The following is a 22,451-nucleotide window of genomic DNA, read 5'->3' on the forward strand; positions in this document are numbered from 1 at the left end:
TGCCTTAATATAAATATCTAGTCCACATTCAAAATACAGCCACTGTCCCCCAAATGCTATTTTACAGTTGGTTTGTTTGAATTCAGATCTGAGCAAGGTAAAATGTGGTTATGAGTCGTAGGTCCCTTTATTCAATAACAGTCCCTCCTGCCTCTAATTTAATTTTTTAAATTATGAAATAGTTCTCCAATATCTTCTGATTAAGAAATAATCATTACAAAGACTCTTTAGAGAGATACTGAGGGCAAAAATTGTAGATGAAATACAAATAAATAGGTTTGGAACATCAGAAGTCAGAAGAAATATAAAACACAGATTAAGTGTTGCAGAAATGAAGACTAGTGAATTTATGTAAAAGTTGCTGCTGTATTCAAGTATTATCCTAAGCTAGACCTAAGCTTATCTAACTCTGCTTCTTTCTTTTCCTCATACTCTGTCATACAAGTCTCTTCTCTTATGTTACCTATAGCCCTCTTTAATCACCAAGCTGCAAAACCTTTCTAGCTATGACTCAGAATCTAGAAGCCATAAAAAGATGAATGAATTCAAAGAAAAACACCTACATGACAAGAAGGCAATGTTAAAAGACAAATGACAAAGTGGTAAAATATTTTCAATTTATACAACAAAGAAAAAATTTCCCTATTGTACAAACTCCTAGAAATTAATAAGAAAAGGCTGGGTGTGGTGGCTCATGCCTGTAATCCCAGCACTTTGGGAGGCTGAGGCGGGTAGATCACCCAAGGTCGGGAGTTAGAGACCACTCTGACCAACATGGAGAAACCCCACCTCTACTAAAAATACAGAATTAGCCAGGCGTGGTGACACATGCCTGTAATCCCGGCTACTCTGGAGGCTGAGGCAGGAGAATCGCTTGAACCCGGGAGGCGGAGGTTGTGATGAGCTGAGATCACACCATTGCACTCCAGCCTGGGATACAAGAGCGAAACTCTTTAAAAAAAAAAAAAAAAAAAGTAAAAGAAATTAATAAGAAAAGGTAAACAACAAAATGTAGCAAAGGCTAGAAATGGTTCACAGAAAAAGAAATACAAATGACTCAAACATACATAAAGGTGCTTAACCTCACTTATAAGAAAAATACAAATTAAAACTATACTGATGTACTATTCTTTTATCCATCAGGTTAGAATGTTCAAACTTTCATTTTGTGTTGGCAATGTTGAGGTGAAACAGGCATTCTCTTGCATTACTGCTGGGCATGCAAATGGCACAACCTCTATGGGAAGCAATTTGACAGAATCTATTAAAATTACATATACATATATCCTTTGAGCCATCAATTTCATTTCTGAAAATTTAATATACAGATATACCCCTCACGCGTGAAATGCATGATATTCAATGCAGCATCATTTGTAGCAGGAAATGGACTGGAAACAACCAAATGTCTATTAATAATGAACTTGATAAATGCTATAATTCTATAGAAGGCATATGACACAGCTGAAAACAAGGAAGAAACTCTCAACGTACTGATATGAGATCTTTCATACTGTTGAATGAAAAAGGCTAGGTGCAAAACAACACAAATAACATGCTATCTTTTGCAAGAAAAGGGAGACGGTAAGAATATACATTTGTATTTGTATATATATACACACACACACTTTGGGATGATACATGAGAAACGAACTGTGATTACTGAGATTATTTGGATGGATATGGGAACTGGGTGAAGATTTTTCACTGTATGTGAGTGGTAGTCCGCCACACTCTTCTTCCTTTAGTAACAGAACCTTCCAAATTTTAGATGGACACGTGGACGCCCAGCTAAAGGCCACATTTCCCAGATTCCCTTGCTACTATGTGTGCCTAGTAACCAAGAACTGGTCAACGGAATGTGAGCAGAGGTGGTGTGTTCAACTTCCAGATCCCTCAAGTTCCTGATCCCAGAAGTTGAACACACCACCTCTGCTCACATTCCATGGAGCCAAGGTCTTTCCCTCTTCCTACATGCTAGAAAATGACAATGTAATGGGGAGACAGCTTCTACCATGTGGATGAGGACAACACTCTAGAAAATGACATAATGTAAGACTGAATGACTCAGGTCCAAGAATGACCAGTGGAACAGAACCACCTACCCACAATGAACTACTACGACTGCCATGCTGGAAAAGCTGTAATTCTATCTTACTGTGTCACTGTATTGGGGGTCTCTTCTTCATTACAGCAACTTAGCCTATACTCTAAAAGCCAAAAACGATACCTGGAAATGAGTTACTACAGTATCAAAAACCATATAGAGACACTGGCTTTGTTGCTGGAAGGGGAGGGTGGTGAGAAAATAGATATTGCAGACTAGAAAGCTGGCAACCCTTGTTACACTTGTAGCAAAACATCTGCTAAAACTTCAATAACTTGGGAGACCCTGTGTCATCTGAATTTGTAGCTTTATGGGAAGCAGTTGGAAGTAGAATGCTGGTGTGTGTTGACTGCCCCTTGTATGCTTTTAGTGAGCTACTATAAGAATAAGATAAAAACAAACAAGAACTGGCTGGTTTGCAAGGAAAAACGGAATAAAATACAGCCTACTAAGGGTCATGTGTTCGAAACTTGGCAATATAAATCCACTGAGATTCCAACAATTTGGGACCCCACAGGGCTGGAAAAGCCAATGCTACTGTACACCAAAAGCAGGAGACAGGAGTCTCTCTCAGGGCATCTATGAAAGTCTCCAGTTTAGTATTCTTGGGCAGACAAGGGAGTCAGCTTATTTACGAAGATCAGATTTAGGGAATCACCTCAAGGAAGTTATTATGAAAATGAGGGAGAAAGGGATGGGCCAAAAAGAGAGGCCAGTAACTATAATCTAGTCTGCTAATTAAAAACAATGACCCAAAGAAGATCTTTGGCCATGGATATTTTACCTGGAACTGACTGGAAGCAAACAAACCAGAAGTCAATTTAGTTTTTGAGAGACATGTATTGTCACATGCTTGGCTTATAAAAGCCTGTGACTTCTTGACCCCTTAAGAAACCACTAGACCTCCAAATCTATACCAGCAGGAAAGGTGTTCTAAAGCTGTACAGCCTCAAGAAAGGCATGTTCTCCAATGCCCACTGTAGATGTGGTTATGGAGGAAAATGAAGAAAGAATCTTCTAGAAGACAAAGCCAAGTGCCATGGAGGACAATGGACAAGGGATTCTACACAACAGAACCAAAGTTGAGCCAAGAGCATACTGACTCTGCAATTCCTGCTCAGCAGAATTTCACTGTTGTTATGAACCAGTGACCATCCGTATTTCTCATTCTTCCCTTTTCCAAACAGAAGCTTGTATTGTGGTTCCTACTTTACCTCCTACATTGCATTTGGGAGGTAGGGAGTAGAGGGACTTGTCTATTCTTTTATAAGTTTTCAGGGTAAGAAGAACCATGCCCTGGCCTAACGTAAAGGACTACTGCGCACTACAGAGAAATCCTAGATTTTAGACTGGAAGCATGAACTGAATGAGACTCCGTGATGTCTCCTTTGGGGTGGGAGGAATGGCCTCTACAAGGGGGAAGAAGAGTATACATGGATACCTGAGTGGCCAGAGGGGCAAACTGAAGCAGAAGCTGCTAACTTTTTCTCAAGGTCAAGTCTTCCCTTCTTCCTGTTTGTAACCAGTGCCCCAGAGTTCTAACTGGTCACAGGATCACCCACCTAGTAGTGATGCTTCCCAGTCTACTTTGCTGTTGGGTGTGTCTCTGTGATTGAGGACTTGACAATGGAATATGAGAAGTGAGATATGTAAATTCTAGTCTTTCCTTCTTCCCTATGGGCTGAAATGCAAACATAATAGTAGTGAGCAGCTTTTAACATTTGGGAAAGAGCACCTTACAATACAAAACCACTCAGGATATGGTGGAATAACAAGAGATGAATGTGGGTCCCTGAACAATTGTATGGAACAGAGCAGGCTACCCAACTTGACCCCCTGCCTACCTCTACGCTATGACATGAGCAATAATCTTTTATCGTAATCCGGCCATAGTAATTTTGGGCCTCTGTTCTTGCCTTTTAGCCAGGACCCTATCCAATATAATACCACCTTAAAATTTTTGGATTTTGAACCATGAAACTGTATTGCCTACTTGGAGAATTAGCTTTTTAAAAGGAATAATATTGTTTTAAAAGTGTCAAAATCCCAATAAAATGGTCTTTTTTAGAACTTCATAATATTACTTCTGAGACAAAAAAAAAAAAAGAGGAAATATTTTGAGTACAGAAAAAGACATATGTGCAAATGTATTTTCCACAGCTCCAAAAGGTAGAGGAGCAGCTAAAAAAATAAACAGTAAATAGAAACATGCTGCATGTTCAGCCACAGAGAATAACCAAGTAAATGTATAGGACAGCTCCAGCATTGAAGAGCTATTAAAATAATCATCAAAATGACAAACAGGGAAGACAATGGGGGAAAAACATATGCATCATGGGTATTCCTGGAGAAGAAAAAAACAGAATGCAAAAGTTAAATATTTTATTAAAGAAGAAAAAGTTCCTAAAATTAAAAATAAAAGAACTGTCTATTGAGCAAAGGGGACAAACTATCCCAGAACATACTGATATGAACTAATAAATATTTGGCAAGTTCAGGCCAGGCTCAGTGGCTCATGCCGGTAATCCCAGAACTCTGGGAGGCCGAGGTGGGCAGATCACGAGGTCAGGAGTTCGAGACTAGCCTGACCAACATGGTGAAACCCCGTCTCTACTAAAAAAATAAATAAATTAGCCGGCTGTGGTGGCGGGCCCCTGTAATCCCAGCTACTCAGGAGGCTGAGGCAGGAGAATTGCTTGAACCCAGGAGGCGGAGGTTGCAGTGAGCCAAGATCACACCACTGCCCTCCAGCCTGGGCGACAGAGTGAGACTCCATCTCAACAAACAAAAACAACAAAAACAAAACAAAACATTTGGCAAGTTCAGAAACAGCACAGACAAAGACAGACTCTATAGGTATCTGGATGGAGAAACTTCTCCAAAACGACTAATTTCAGATAACAGTAGAACAATATCTATAGCATCCTCAGGGGAAGAAGAAAGCATTCAAGAATTGTACAACCAGCTGAGGATAAAGGGAACAGGCCAATAGTATTAATCATGCAAGATCCTTTCAAAGAAATAAAAGTGCTTGATGGTAAAATTCAACCATTAAAGATTTTTATTTTTTTATTTTTTAAACAGGGTCTTGCTCTATCACTCAGGCTGGCGTGCAGTGGTGCAATCATAGCTCACTGCAGCATTGAACTTCTGGGCTCAAGCCATCCTCTCACCTCAGCCTCCTAAGTAGCTAGGACTACAGGTGCACACCACCATGCCTGGCTAATTTTTTTGTTTTTGTAGAGGTGGAGTCTTGCTTTGTTGCCCAGGCTGGTCTTGAATTCCTGGCTTCAACTGATCCTCCTAAATTGATCCTCCTTGGCCTCCTAAAGTGCTGGGATTACAGGCGTGAGCCACCATTCCTGATCAATTTTAATGTTTATATATTGTTTCCCAGTAAAGTACTGACACCATATTGTCACGTTTTTCATAATTGTTTTTCTTAATTTTGGAGGAATATTTCAAGGAATAGTATATCTTACTGTGAAAAAATATTTACTTGAAGTTATAAGTAAAATTATGTTTAATATATTTCATTAACACAGCCTGCTATTTGAGAAAATTAAATTCATAAAATATTAATCCTATTTTTGTAAAGATATTTGTATTCTAGAATCGCATTCATGGAATATTGTCAATGGATATCTGTGAGTGTTAATATATGAGAGGATTTTTAAAAATCCTCTGTACTTTCATATAAAATTTTAAATAATAAACGTGTTTTCCACAAACAAGTTCATGTGTTCAAAGCTGAAGATCACAATTATGTTGCATAAAAATGTTTACGTAGTGATAAATTTTAAAAGTATAGACTATAAAAGAGGATATATATTGTATGATGCCAAATATATATTTTAAACGTACACACATACACAGAAAAGAAGTGGTAACATTTTATCAGTGCTTCAGGGATTAGGGATAAATTTTCCCCTCAAAATCTGAAATGTAATTAGGTTACCTGCATGATGAAAAAAATGTAAAGTAACTAATCGTTTTGCTGCTTCTGTTAAAAATTCTCTTCCTATGCCAGGCACCTTGGCTCATGCCTATAATCTCAGCTCTTTGGCAGGCTGAGGCAGGAGGATCACTTGACTGCAGGAGTTCAGGACCAGCCTGGGCAATATAGTAAGAGCCTGTCTCTACCAAAAAAAAAAAAAAATATATATATATATATATATATATATATATATATATATTTAAGTTCTCTTTCTATTATCCCAATCATAGTAAGAATCCCAATAATAAAAGGAGTAGGCTTTAAAAAAGTTTAGGATTTCTTTGCCTACTTGGGGCAAGGAGGTAACTATTGCGGCTTTGCATAAACAAAGATCATGTACCTGTCAAAAAATGACTTAATTTTAAAAAGTGATGGTAGTATTAAATCCAAACTGAAGGCAGAATATACCCCAGCTTTCATTATAGAGTGAAGACTCATCATGCAGGACGTTGGCTGAAACGAAAGGACACCACCCGAGGCGTGAAACATCGCCATGGATGTTCTTGGAAAGACATCTGCTGCTCTGGCACGCAAGTGCTGTCTCCGAGGGCTCGTGCCATATGCACCAGCTGGTGGATCCTGCTGCCTCCCTGCACATGTACGGAAGCCACGTACCGAACCTGGTTCTCCAAGAAGTGCATGTAGCGGTAAAGCAGTGTGTAGGAGGGAGAGAGGATGCCCACAGACTTCATCCGCGCGCCACGTTCCAGCTCGCTCTCCACGGGCATGTTGGCAAAGCAGGCCAGGCCGAAGAAGGGCCCCTTTCGGAAATAGCTAGAAGAGACCAAATACGTAGTGTGGCTCAAGATCAGAGAGGAATTTTGAGATGCAATCCTAAACAAAACAAATGAACTGTGTTCGGGGCTGTCAATGACAAAGCTCAGCCTCAAGAAAACAAGCGGGCCAAGCCACGTGACCTCACTGATGAGCTTGAAGAGATTACATAACTTGCCAAGGTCACTTGGCTGGAGCTGGGACTTAGTCCGTGGCAAGCCTGCCGCTCAGCTGCCCACAATCATGGACACATCTCTTCTCTCCTGCACCACGACTAATGACTTGGATGGGAGAAGCAGAACCAACATTCCTCTTCAGGCTCCTCTGGAACTTGGACTCTCTTTCGTAGCATAAACCACAGTGATTCTTCCCTTACTTCCTGAGGCTCTGATATTTTTCACTGAGCTGCCATTTTATTTCCTCCTCTTTCTCACACTTGTATCAATCATGAATTAAGCCCCATGAGGAGATTAAAGCCACTTCATTACCCTTAAGCTCTTTCCATTGTTCCTTCTCGCAAAACTCTCTGAATGCCCCACTACACAGGACTAAAAAATGGCCTTACTTAAAGCTGGAATTTCAAGGTTGAACACATAGATGTCCTCAGTTAACTCACACGGGGCTGAAACTGTGCACTTTCATTAAAACCAAACCTCAAGTGAGGTCCATGTAATTTCTGAGAAAGTGAGAGAACCTCTACAGGCAGGGATTCTTAAGATTTGCAGGTCATGAAGCCCATTGAGAATCTGATGAAAGCTAGACATCTCACTAGAAAAATGATGTAAACACAAAACTATCCATGTATTTTCAAGGCATTTACACACAGCACACGAAGACCTCCTAATAAGAGCCCTTCTGCTTTGGGGAAAGTGTGGAGGTGGGGGGAATGGTACGAAGATGACTCCAGTTCAGAAGTACTTACATGAAATCAGATTGGATTTTATGGGACCCACTGGCCATAGACTTGAACTCAACACCTTCAAGGTCAATATCTTGAGGTAAGCACCATTCTACCATGTTTCCTGTAGGAAAAGGAAGATGCAAGTTAAAAGAAACAACATCATTCAAAGAAAATGGGTTAGTACAGGGCTTAGCACACATGGCTTTTCAATAAACCGACTGCTGACTCAGCCTCAGACAGACCAGCGAGATGCTCAGAGCTCAGCCCCTCCATCACTGGCAGGGATGACGCCGGAGGATGTGGAGATGGACACTAAAGGAACCTCCCATTTCTGCCCTCAAACACTGTTCTCCTCCCTCATGAGGATGCTGCCTTTGCTTCTGTCATTCTGCTCAACCACTTCCAAATCTGCTTTTTGCAGCCTCACTTCTCTGCATGTTTTTTTAACCTTCCACCCTCATTTCCTTATCTTGTGTTCTCCCCTTAATCCCTTGAGATCTTGATTCTATCTATAGCCACTAATGACTGGGAAAAAATCCCAAAACATTTTTTAAATTCTCATTCTCGTTTACCTCTAGGTAGCATTTGCTAATTCCTCAAACATTTCTCCTCTTTTTCCTGGATTTTCATGATAGAATACTATTTTAGTGCTTTTCCTACCTCTCTGACCAATGTAACTCTGTTTCCCCTCCTCTCTCTCTCCTCTCTAAGTGAGGTCCTTCTTCAAGGGACAATGATATTTGCTTCCAGAATTTTGGGACTCATTCACTCATCATTGATTATTCAGTTTCTCCTGAGCTAGATGCTGGAGATACAAAGTCCCTGACCTCAGTGAGATTAGATTCCAGAGAGAAATGAGGAGAGCTAGAGGAGATCAGCAGTTACAGTGCAGTGGGATCAATGTTATGACAGAGGATAAGGTGAGATTTTTTTTTTTTTTTTTTCTTGAGACTGAGTTTCACTTTGTCGCCCAGGCTGGAGTGCAGTGGCACAATCTCGGGTCACTGCAAGCTCCACCTCCCAGGTTCAAGGCGATTCTCCTGCCTCAGCCTCCCACGAAGCTGGGATTACAGGCGCATACCAGCACACTCGGCTAATTTTTTTTTTTTTTTTTTTTTTGAGACGGAGTCTTGCTCTTGTCACCCAGGCTGGAGTGCAGTGGCGCGATCTCGGCTCAATGCAAGCTCCGCCTCCCAGGTTCACGCCATTCTCCCGCCTCAGCCTCCCCAGTAGCTGGGACTACAGGCACCCGCCACCAGGCCCGGCTAATTTTTTGTATTTTTAGTGGAGACCGGGTTTCGCCATGTTAGCCAGGATGGTCTCGATCTCCTGACCTTGTGATCCGCCCACCTCAGCCTCCCAAAGTGCTGGGATTACAGGCATGAGCCACCGCACCCGGCCATGCCCAGCTATTTTTTTTGTATTTTTAGTAGAGATGGGGTTTCACCAAGTTGCCCAGGCTGGTCTCCAACTCCTGACCTCAGGTGATCCACCTGCCTCGGCCTCCCAAAGTGTTGGGATTACAGGTGTGAGCCACCGCTCCAGGCCAAAGTAGGATTTTAAAAGTACAAGCATGCCTCGGGCTGCGGTAATCAGGGAACTACACAATAGCAGTGTTATCTGGAGTCTTGAGAGAACACTATAGAATACTCCCTGTTGTTTTCATGCATATTCAAAAGGGTTTAAAGCAAAACACTAAGCTATTTGTGAGATTTCATTTCAGAACAAACTTCTTATTAACACTCCAAATCCTAATTTGCTAGGCATTAGAAAAACCATCAATAATCCCAGCCAAACAACGCTTTCAGATAATTGTTCAGGGCATCAGGGAATACACAATCTAGTCTCAGGACATGGTAGATATCATAGAGCATTGTCGAATCTCACACTCAACAGCCCAAGTCACTTTCAAATAGTTTATTTTCAAAAGAGGAATTATGATTCTGATCATTTAGTCAATTCACTAAAGTGAAAAGCATGAAAAAGGAATTAAGAGTTCATAAAGCAGAAAGCCTCGAACAATGTTATGTTTGTCAGGGTCAAAGATAAGAAAAAGCACTCAGAAAGAAAGAGGGGTGACCTTGGGGATAAGACGAGTTTTTTAAGCACCAAGTTCCCCCACGCTTTCCTATATTTTCCCCTACCATCCATGTCTATTACCTTCACAGTCCAGTCGTTTTTTTCCTGTGGAATGCATCAGGACAGCTAGGGAGATTTAAAAGGTGCCAGGGGCTACCCTAGGTCTATAGAATCACCATCTTCCCTGCCCTGCCACAGGGTGATTCTGCCGATGCATGCCAGCGATAAGAGCCCCTGCTTGGGCCTCTGTATACACGCTCCTAACGCTTAACAGTGGCAGTATATGGTCAGCAGAGGAAAGGGACAGTCTGGGACAGAGCTACAATGACCCTCGATAGGCTCTGTCCTCCTCATACTCAACCAACCTGCTTCTTCTAATACTTACTGCCTTGTTTACCCACACGCCACACATTACGGGGTTCAGCTAGCTCAAATTTAGCTTCTTTCCTCCAACCCAGCCTGCCCATGACTACTCAGTGTCTTAAAACTTTATTTACCCAAATGTTATATTGAAGTATAGCATAAGTATAGAAAAGTGCAAAGATGTTTATTGCAGCACTATTCACAATAGCAAAGACATGGAATCAACCCAAATGCCTATCAATGGTAGACCGGATAAAGAAAATGCGGTACATATACACCGTAGAATACTATGCAGCCATAAAAAGGAATGAGATCATGTCCTTTGCAGGGACATGGATGGAGCTGGAAGCCATTATCCTCAGCAAACTAACATGGGAACAGAAACCCAAACATAGCATGTTCTCACTCATAAGTGGGAGCTGAACAATGAGAACACATGGACACAAGGAAGGGAACAACACACACCAGGTCCTGTCAGCAGGGAAGGGGAAGAAAAAGCATCAGAATAAATAGCTAACACATGCAGGGCTTAATACCTAGGTGATGGGTTGAGAGGTGCAGCAACCACCATGGCACATGTTTACCTGTGTAACAAACCTGCACATCCTGCACACGTATCCTGGAACTTAAACTTTTAAAAAAAGAAAAGTGCACAAAGTACAACTCAATGGATTTTCCCAAAGTAAACATATTTGTGTAAGTAGCACCCAGATCAAGAAGCTGAAAGAACATTATTTGTACATCAGAAACCTCCCTCATAGCAGCTCCAAGTCATTAACCCTCTCTCATGAATTAGCTTAGCCTCTTCTGAGTTTCTACAAAATGTAATTATAGTTTGCATTCTTTTATGTCTTTTATGTCATCCATGCTGATGTGTGTAGCAACAGTTTGTTCATCTATTACTTCTATCATATGCATGTAGCAGTTTACCTGCTTAACTGGTGATGCACATTTAGGTTACTTCCAATTTGAAGTTACAGCAACGGGCACTGCTGTAAACAATCCTGTATTTGCTATCTGCTGAAATAGCGTAAAGTGGCATTGTAATGCATTGACCTGGTTGGGCTGAACTATCCTTCTCAGAATTCCCTTCTTTGTATGTTTCCAGCTGAGATTTGGAAGTGAATCAGTAGCCACGTTATATTTGCATGTGTAAGGTCAGTGCAGAAGGTCCACTGCATAGCTGCTTCTCTGCAGGCTTACTACAGTGGTGAGGGGCAGCAGCCAGCCCTGATGATGCTGCAGCCACCATCCCTTGATCTTCCTTCAGTTTCTCTGACTCCTAAGCCAGGTGTATGTTTAGTTCCATAATAAAGGGCATCGGTTTCTCCTTAGGACACCCACATCACCAAAGCTGGATACAGTAACAGCCTGATCCATGTTCCCACCTATCTTCATGAGTTTCAGCTTCTTACTCTTCTTTTTCCTCCTCCTCCTCCTCTTCTTCAGAAGTTTACTCTCTTCCTTCATAACTGTCTGCCCAGTAGACTTCAAACTCCAACATCAGATACAAAGAACAGCCTTATATAGATTGTCTAACAGCTCCCACGGTTGCATAAAACCAAATCCCTGCAACAAATTCCTTTATGTATCTCCTAGTTTTTCTGTTCCTCTGATTGAACTTTGACCAACACAATATGCACATTTCTACCGACTACATCCCTAGGAATAGAACTGCTTTAAAAATGTTTGCGTCACTGCAAAATAAGACACTTTCAATGATTCCCAAAGTAGTATTTCCCAAGCTTATGTTAATAGGGCTTCTGCAAAAAAGAAAACAAAATTTTGTGAAATGTGTGTGTTTTTGGCCAAATTATCTTAGCTTAAACAAAGCTAGACACATTCCTTTATTGCAGTATTTCTCAGAGCCTTTAATATGCCACTCTGCATCGTGAATCTCCATGAGATCAATACAGTGCTTAATGTTTCCCCAAATTATCTTTTTTAAAGGAGTATCTTAAATCTTTTTAAAAGGAGTATCTTAAGAGACTAATTTTATAGAAGGCATTTTTTTTAAAAAAAGAAATACAGGTATATCAGGTGTGCAAGCTGTCCTTCCATATCCACTCTTCCCTTCTTATATGAATCAGAACCTGCTATTTTTAGCTTGGTGCATGGCCTTCCAAATGAAGGCTATGTTTCTCAGTACCTTCATGAGTGAATTCTGGTCAGTGTCATGTGGACAGAAATGAGGTGCATCACTTCCAGAAGGTGCCTGAAAGGCAAGGAGCACATTGCCCCTTTCTCCACCCTGCTACCTGGAATGTGGATGTAGCATTGTATCACAGAGGGGATGCTGGAGCCATCGGTCAACGTGGGTCTAGGTCCCTGGATGACCCTGGAGATTTGGGCCAGTATTCTAGCCCCAGGCTGCTATCACCTGATCGTTACATGAAAAAGAAATAGACTCCTATCTTGATTATGCCACTGTTGATTTGGGCTTCTAGTATTCATGTCCAGCCTATGTCCTACTTAGTACAGCTGACCTAGAAGATAAAGTCCCCATTCCTTAGCCTGGTTCTCAAACCCTCTTCCTTGCTCCTCTGTGCCTACCAAATCTAATTGCACAGAAACAGAAAGGAACAGAGGGAGCGAATGACATACTGTTAGTTACATCCTTCACTCCTAGGTGGACATAAGCCCATCTGGGTTGGGAAGAAAGGTCCATTAGAGGCTGGCAAATCAAAGAACAGGGCACAGGCTCCAGAACACCACTCTGGGGAGAGGTATCCTTATCCCATGGCAAGCACATTCCTGCTGACAACTCCTTGAATGAAAGGGAAGTAGGTAGAGCTACTATGGCCCTTAACTCTACATATCATAATCATGTCTTTGACGTCTGTCTCTGCAGGAGTCTGTTAACTTTTACAAAGTGAGAATTTTCCTTGTCTTCACATTTCTATATAGTATCATGCCTTGCACAGGACAGAATGGGTATTTTAAAAAAAACAGATTTATTAAGGGCACGCATGTGTTTAAAAAAATTGATGAATTAGTGTTAATTACCTTAGCAATAGTAATAATATTGTAGTTACATAGGAAATGTTTAAAAAAACTGATGAATTAGTGTTAATTACCTTAGCAATAGTAATAATCTTGTAGTTACATAGGAAAATGTTCTTATCCTTAGAAGGTTTATACTCAAACGTTTAGGAGTGACATATTATCATATCTGTGACTTACTTCCAAATGGTTCAGGAAAAAAAGGCATATCCATATCTGTATATAGTCAGTTCTACTTTTATCACTTACTGGATTTGTGTCAATGCAACAGATGTACTTGAGAGCAATTTGAGCACAGGGAATTTCACATTCACTTATGCTATAGACTCAATGCAATCCCAATCAAAATCCCAGCAAATTATTTTGCGGATATTGACAAGTTAATTCCAAAGCTTACAAGGAAAGGCAAGAGACCCCAAATAGCCAACATAATACTGAAAAACAATAAAATTGGAAGACGAACAATGCATCCAACTTCGAGACTTATATAAAATTAATCAAGAGAGTAGGTATTGGTGAAATATCAGACAAGTAGATTAATGGAACAGAATAGAGAGCCTTGAAACAGACCCACACAAATTAATCACATAATCTTTGCCAAAGGAACAAAGGCAATACAATGGAGAAAAGATAGTCTTTACAATAAATGGTGCTGAAACAAGTGGACATCTACATGCAAAGAAATGAAACTAGACACCTACTTTATCCCTTTCACAAAAATTTATTCAATATGGAAAGTAGCTAGCCTAGGTAACATAGTGAGACCCTGTCTCTACAAAAAAAAAAAAAAAAAAAAAATTAGCCAGGCATGGTGGTGTGTGCCTGTCGTGCTAGCTACTTGGGAGGCTGGGGTGGGAGGATCACTTGAGCCCAGGAGTTTAAAGCTACAAGGAGCTATGCTCACTCCACTGCATCCCAACCCAGGCAAAAGAGTGAGACCCTGTCTCTAAAATAATAATAATTTTTTAAAACATGTAAACCGAAATGTAAAATGCAGAATTATAAAATTTCTAGAAGATAACACAGGAGAAAAATCTGGGTGACTTTGGGTTTAGCAATGAGTTTCTAGATATAACACTAACAGCACAATTCATGAAGGAAAAATGGATACATTGGACTTCATTAAAATTTAAAACTTCTGATCTCTGAGAGACACTATTAAGGGAACGAAAAGACAAGCCACACACTGAGAGAAGATATTTGCAAAACACATATCTGATAAAGGACTGTTATCTAAAATATACAAAGAATTCATAAAACTCAACAATAAGAAAACAATCCAACTTTTTAAAGGGGTAAAAGATCTGAACAGACAACTGATCAAGGAAGATACACAGATGGCAAATGACATGATGTTGACTATTTTTTCATATGCTCATTATGCAATTGCAAATTAAAATAACAATGAGATATCATGACACACATATCAGAATGGCTAACATTCAAAACACCAAATGCTGATGAGGATGTGGGACAGCAGGAATTCATTGCTGGTGGGAATATAAAATGGCACAACCACTTTGAAAGACAGTTTGGCAGTTTTTTACAAAACTAACATGTTATCATCAAATGACCCAGCAATGATGCACCTTTGTATTTATCCAAATGAGCTGAAAACTTACATCCACACAAAACCTGCACACAGATGTTTGCAGCAGCTTTATTCACAATGGCCCCAAACTGGAAAACAACCACGATGTCCTTCATAGGTGAATGGATAAATAAAACGTGAGATATCCATACAAGGAAATACTCTATAGCAATACAGAAAAATGAGCTATCAAGCCATGAAGAGACATGGAAGAACTTTAAATGCATGTAGCTAAATAAGAGAAGCCAGCCTGAAAAGGCTACATACTGTATGATTTCAACTATGTGACATTCTGGGAAAGGCAAAATTATAGAGACAATAAAAAGATCAATAGGAAGGGAGGGATGAATAGGTCAAGCATAGGATCTTTAGGGCAGTGAAACTATTCTGTATGATACTGTTATGGTGGATATATAACATCGTGCATTTTTCAAAACCCATTGAACTGTACAACAGTGAACCTTAATGCAAACTATGGATTTAAATAAACAATAATGTATCAATATTAGTTCATCAATTATAACAAATATACCACACTAATGAAAGATGTTAATAAAGGGAAATTATATGTGTATGAGTGAGGGGGAGGTAGTATATGGGAACTCTGTACTTTCTGCTCAATTTTTCTGTAAAACTAAAATTGCTCTAAAAAATAAAATACATTAATTATTTAAAAAACCCTAATTGATGAATTAACCTAAATTAACTGCCCTAAGAGTGGCAATGATACCATGGTGATGTAGAAAAATAGCCTTATTCTTAGGAGATTTATACTGAAGTATTTTATTTTATTTTATTAAGAGACAGGGTTGCCCAGGCTGGAGTGCAGTGGCCCAATCATAGCTCACTATAACCTCTAACTCCAGGGCTCAAATGATCCGCCCATCTCAACCTCCCAAACAGCTGGGACTACAGGCATGCGCCATCATGCCGGGCTAATTTTTAAAATTTTTATAGAGATGAGGTCTCGCCGTGTTGCCCAGGCTGGTCTTGAACTCTTGGCCTCAAGAAATCCTTCCACCTCTGTCTTCCAAAGTGTTGGTATTACAGGCGTTAGTATACATATTCACGCCCAGCCCATACTGAAAAATTTAGAAATGAAATGCCATGACATCCACAACTTACTTTCAAATAGTTCAGCAAAAAAAAGAAAAGTCTATATCTCCACACACAGTCAGTTCTGCTATAATGCTTGTTGAATCTGTTCCAAAGCAATCGATGTATTAGGGAATTTGACATTTGCTTATTCGTGATTTCAATCATGAACAACACAAAGTCAATGTGGAAAACTACACCCAGCTGAATCAAGCCATGTCGGAATATACAAAACACACCCACCTTAAGCTTCTCCTGCTACCTCAGGTCACCTCGTTCTGGGCCATGCCATGCACCTCTAGCGTCACAGTTTTGCCTCTGAGTTCAGACAGCCCCCCTCCCACCACACATAGTAATTCACAGGCTCAATCCTTTCAGCACTCACCTCCAGATACAAACACCAGGTCTTTTAAAGGTACAGTTCCACATTTACTAAGTATGTATTTCTTAACCATTTATCATATGCAAAACTGTCCTGTAGTTTTTGGTAGGTTCCTATCTTTTTTAAAAAAAAATGTGCCACTAACAAAGTTTTTCTCATAAGCCCTGTGATTTTTACTTCATGATTTTTTTTGCCGCACAGTGATTTTTGGAACATATATTTCATGTTACAGGGGAAGTGACTATGTAAGAATAAAGCAAATGGGGCAAAATGTCAATAAATGGGGAATCTAAGTGAAAGACAATACAGGTTTTCACTGCACTATTCTTTCAACTTTTCAAAACATTTCAACTTACAAATTGGGGAAAATAATTGAAATAATAGCAATACGAAAAAAAGGAGAGCATAAAGGACTTTGCAAAAGCCAAAAATAATTGAGGCAATGTAGCACAGATAATAGGGAATGAAGCGCTATCAGGGCTTGAAGCTATCCTACAGAAACATTACAAATGAAAACCAGCTTACATATGGAATTTGAGGAGGCTTAATGGAAAGTGATTTTGCATAATTAGTAATCCTTATGGGATGCCATTTAATACCAGAAAGAAACTCATCCTGACTGCTACTTATCCCAGGCTCAGTCTTCACATTCCATGCTTTTAGGTTTTCCAGATATCCTCACTGTATTAAGAACTCAGCCAGGGAGCTGGGGCCTGGAAGATTCAACAAAAGAGGTCATCTCATGGCTAGTCCATCAAAGAGAGGAGGTGCCAGTGACAAGTGCCTTTTTCTCCCCTAACTTGCTCTCTTTCCATCTCTGTGTCCTTTCTCATCTTGGACCATGACTTGGACCTATTACAGGTACTTACAGGCACTTCCTAGCCTCTACTGCAAAGACAACTTCTGAGGAGGGATTCGCATGACCACGGGAGGCACAAATGTGGCAATATGCATTGTGTACATTCAGCTGGTCACTGAACAAATATTGGTGGAGCACAACTTGGCAGCACGGTGCCTGCCAGGTGCTGAGCTCATGCAAAGGCAAATATGTCTGTGTTTAAAGGAACTTGGACTAACCGACTATGAGGCTGGCAGCTCAGTTACCCAGGCAAAGCCAGAAGGTCAGTGTCACGCCTGGCTGAGGATGTACAGATGGTCTGAACCCTGCCACTTCGCAGCTCCAAAGGTCAGCCTGACAGCTCTGCGCACCAGGGCCTCCCAGAGCTGGGGTTTTATAAGCCCACACGCTAGGCCAGAGGTAGGCTGTCCTATCTAGGTTGACCACTGCCTCTGTCTTCCAAAACTAGTTCTGTTTAAATGAGAAATGACCAAACCCCCAGCTGTCTTAAAATTCATCACTATTTCCTAGGGAGATTGGACATTAACTGCAGTAACTGCTGTCTGCTAGAAAGTTCACCTCAAAATATTTAAAATAGAGAAAGCAATGATCTTGAACCAAAACAATCTCTTTTTAATAGGAAATATGTGAATTTCTTCTTCCTCCTCTGTTAGATGGTTCCCAAGCAAGCACTTCCTCCTGAGCTCTTCATTTCCTATCCAGAGACTGCCTCAGCTGGAGATCCTCTTCCAGCTCCTCTGACCTCAGGAGTGGAACTCCCACCCCAGCACGTGCCTGAGGTTTTACTCTTTCCACGGGCCTCTTCCCATCTGTGTATACATATGCCCTGATTGTAATCAGGAAGTCAAAACAAATCCTGTTTCAGGAATAAAGGCATGAATCAGAGTATTCTAGGTCCCAACAATACATTCCCTTCACATAACCACCTAAAGGGGCCATCAGATCCCACAGGTGGAAACCTCCAAAGAGTATTTGGTTCAGACCCTAACATCAGAAAAGTAAATAACCCAGGTGAGTTGACTTTGGGTCTTACACGGTTTGAAACAGTCTTAAAACCACCTAGGCTGAGAGCACATCCAAAGCAAAGAGAAAAGCATCAGGATAAAGAATCCTGAGTCAGGAAGAAGCTAATCCTGCTGATTTAAAGTCAGCTATATGCCAATCCATGGCTGAATTCCAATGCATTCACTTTACAAAGAAAGACCTTCCATTTCACAGATCCCATATCATTCTCCACTGGGTGGTAGTGTGGTGTGGATAAGGGGTGCAGGTAGACTTGGGCTCTGGCCCTAACTTTAGACAACTTAATGGCTCTGTGCACCTGTTTTTCTCATGATTATGGTGAAGCCTGTTGGGAGGATCAGAGGCAGGTCACTGAAACATGTGGCACAGTCCTTGGCACACAGCAGGCACTCAGGAGGTGGTGGGTATTACAATTACCATTTTTATTTTCCCCTCCTCAATTTTCAAGAGAAGAAACTGACTTCACAGCAGATGGCTACAAACTGATTTCTCCCTGAAAACCACAAGCAGGTGAATCACCAACAGCCTGGGAAAGATTCTACCCAGGTGGGATTAAGCAAATGAACCACAACTGTATTCCACTGGCATTTGGTGGAAATACAGGGAAAGGATGGCGACATGACAGAGTTTCTCTTCCTGTGAGACGTTCTGGCCAGATATCAGAACAGGCTTTTTCTTTGCCTGCATTTGAGCTGTCCATGCTTACGACTGCTCTTTGCATCTTAAAATTGTCCTCCAAATTTTCCATTCACATTCTACTTTGTCACTTTCCCACCCATTGCTAGAGCCATTTATTATTTGCCACAAGTCAGATGACCTGGGCAGCGCTCCAAGTGGTGCCTCAGACACCAGACCTAGCCCTATTCTCACTGGGCCTCCATCATCTCCATTGTTTAAAAAAAAATGCTTATGTTTCATAGACTATACAGGGAATCTACAGAGATTAAAATTAGTGTGTGTGATTTTAAACATACTCATGTGACACAAACATAGAAGCGCTCGGATACATTAAATTAAATAGGTGTTTAGATGTAATCTGGGCACTGGCTAGAGGCTGAGGAACAGGTAGAAATTCATTCCCAAGAAGAAAGGGAGAAACATCTTGAAAACCTCAGCAGGCGATCTGCCTCTCACCTTACCCCTCCTCTTGCAAGCTGCCCCAGTACAAACACAGGGAGCACAGGAATTTCTCCCAGACACCCACAATAAAACTCTAAACGCAGCAGTGTAAAGTGAATCTCTTATAAAGAAACAGTCTAATGAGGCAGATGCAAAGATGTCCAGACATTGTATGTTCAAAGCTTCATCGGCCTCCATCCTGCCCACACACAAGTCCTCAGCCACACGGTGATACCGCTCTTGCTACCATCTGGGGGCAGGGGTGTTCCCCAAGTGTGACAATATCCTCTCCTTTAAGCAGACTAAGAACATTTTACTAGAAGCCCAAATAATGAAGTAAAATTAAAATCAAGGCTCTAAATCATGGGGTTGAACAAAATGAAACAGCAATATTCTGGCTTCCAACATCTTCCACCCAGCTTGCAGAGTTAGCATCTGGGTCTGGTTTCAATAGCAGCTTTGTGGCCCAGATGATCAGCACCACCATCCTAGGGCCCCCTGCTCCAGATAAGGACTGAGTGTATGTGTAAGCCTCACTTTGAACCTGAAGCCCCTAGTTCTTAAGTCACCTGTAGACTCAGCAACCATAATTTTCAATCCATGAGTCTGATGGAAATAAGCTTTAAGACTCTTTCTCTGATTCTTCCCACAGATGGCCAGCCTAGCTTTCCAAAACTTGTATCTAAAAGTGCAAAAGGATTACTCTTATTTCCACACCTTAGAGAATCACTGCATATATTCCTGCTCAAACACACACACACACACACCCTTTCTAACAAGGATCCACCCCTCCTTTTCCCTCTTACTCTACTTCCTAATGAATGTACAGCTATGAATTCTCTTCTTCCTCTTTCACTCTCCCTCTCTCTCATGCACACACACTGATTTGGACACATGCCAACAGTTACCCACATTACATGGGAAGATGCACATAATGCCATGGCCTGGGCAGTAAGTGATGGGGGTGGCGGAGGGTTGAGGTGGGTGTGGGGTGGGGGGAGGAAGGATCTCCTAGGAGTGGAAACTGAGGACACAGGTGGGAGAGACATGGGAAAGTGGCTAAGCAGGCAGGCCAGCGAGAGAAACTAAACAGCAGACAAATCACACCTATGTAAGAACTTCTAAAATATGCTCTAATTTTGGTAAAGAAGTCAATATTCACTTTACCGCTTTTGGCAACACAGGCGAAGGAGGGGCAAAAGTCTGGGTGGGCCAATATTAAATAGGAACAAATAGCAGATCTGCCTCAGCAGTAAAAGGGGGAAGATGCTGGGCCAGTGATGCCTCCAGCTCACTGTGCCACTATGGGCCTCACTCCACCAGAACCATCACACAAGGGGTACATCAGGCACTCTCTGAGGGCCCTGTCCTAGTGCTAACCTTGAGGCCCTCAGAAGCTCAGTAGCATTCATTCACTACATCTCCTACTTTTAAGATATATATAAAATAAAATTATATGGTACAAGGTCTATCAGAGTATTTTTACAGGAAGCAAAGTGCCATTTAGGACTAGGATAGATGACAAAAGAGACAAACACATTTATGGTCAGTAAAGGACTGCTTTCCCCCCACAAAAAAACACACAAAAAACACAAGTTACAAGTGCTCCCTCTCACACTGCGCTCTCTCTTCCTCCCTCCTTTCTCCTCCATCCCTGGATAAGTAAGGATCAGATGCCAGGGAGCAGGGGTTCAGGCAGCATAGTATACTAGAAAGACAATGGGACTTACAGTCAAGTATTTATTGGCTACTTAATATTCCCAAATTACCTAACCATCCCTGGTATGTTCCCTCATTTACAAATTGGGTATAAATGATCATCAAACTACAGAGCAGTGATCAGAATAAATCAAACAGCATTATAGTAAAATGCCTGCACAAAATGTCTAAATGTGTTACAATCCCTTCTTTGCACAGTAGCCTTAGTCTGAAAACCATCACTCACACACACACACACACACACACACACACTCCGTATACACAAATTCACAAAGCCATGCTCACTGCCTGTGACTGACAAGGAATGGGGGCAGGTACTAGCCCTCTGGCGCTTTTATCAATTGATAGATATCAATTGGCCAATATCAATAATTGATCAATTATCAGTATTATCCACCCTATCTGTCTGTAATTAGTATAAAACTTCTTTTCTCTTTCCCTTCCCTAAGACTCTACCACTGGAGCTACCAATACTAAATCAGACCGTGTGAATGTGCCCTTTCCATTCCTTCTAGTTACTCTGAAATATTTCCCAGGATAAGTCAAATGCTGGTAGCTGTTTACCTGTAAATGATGGGGTACAGTATAAGCAATATGATTAGTTACAAAGTATTGGTTTTTGTCTAGCATTACGGGTTACTTTGGTCAAAAAAGACCAATACTTTTCAAACTACTGGTATCTAGGAATCTCAAATGCGAGTCAACCAGCATGTGTGATGAACACTTAAAAAAAAAAGAGAAAAGAGCCACTGCATTCCAGCCTAGGCGACAGAGTGAGACACTGTCTCAAAAAAAAAAAAAAAGAGAGAAAAGAATGCATTACATGTAGAAGGAGTCAGCACTACTTCATGAAATGTCTATTTCAGTTACATAAGTACCGTACGTGTATGTGAGCATACTGGTTGTGATGTAAAATTAACTTCACATGATCAGTCAAAAGAGTTTGAAAGCCATGGAATGTGGCAAAGGAACAAGCAGAAGTCACAAAGGCCTGAACTGTCCCCACAAACTCTGTCCCTGCAAATGGAGCTCCACAGTGAATCCCACATTCTTCCTGTGTCCTACAGCTGAGAACCCCAAAATTACCGGCCTGGAACCCATCATCAGCTGCCATACCGGATTCCCCTTCTCCAGATCCTAACCCCTTTTTTTCTCCACTCCATCCCACCTCATCCCAGAAAGCAGCCAATATTTTCCCGCACGAACAGGCACTCCACACTCCAGCAGCTGCCCTGGAGACATTAACAGTCACACCTGGGTTTCCTTAAGCCCTGACACCACGACTCCTGCGATGACACCTCCTTCCCCCAACCCGGAACAGCAGAGCCACTCTCAGAGTCAGAAGTCCCTAGCTGACCCTCCAAGGCTTCCTGGGCGCGCAGGGTCGTTCTTCCACTTTCTGTCCCCCGTGGACTCTCACCTGGAAAACGCACACCCCC

General features: G+C 41.3%; 1 protein-coding gene across 1 annotated transcript in view; it reads right to left on the reverse strand.

Annotated features, from left to right (window-relative positions):
- The window catches only part of DENND11 (DENN domain containing 11), a 45,186-nt gene that overhangs the window by 21,702 nt on the left and 1,033 nt on the right, over nucleotides 1-22,451 (reverse strand). Inside the window, exons 2-3 of the mRNA XM_519430.8 lie at nucleotides 7,801-7,900; nucleotides 6,720-6,878 (exon numbers count right to left, since the gene is read on the reverse strand). Of these exons, the coding sequence (XP_519430.3) occupies nucleotides 6,720-6,878; nucleotides 7,801-7,900 (259 nt within the window). The remainder of the gene's footprint in view (nucleotides 1-6,719; nucleotides 6,879-7,800; nucleotides 7,901-22,451) is intronic.

Source organism: Pan troglodytes, chromosome 6 (assembly GCF_028858775.2).
Source record: "Pan troglodytes isolate AG18354 chromosome 6, NHGRI_mPanTro3-v2.0_pri, whole genome shotgun sequence".
Taxonomy (NCBI): domain Eukaryota; kingdom Metazoa; phylum Chordata; class Mammalia; order Primates; family Hominidae; genus Pan; species Pan troglodytes.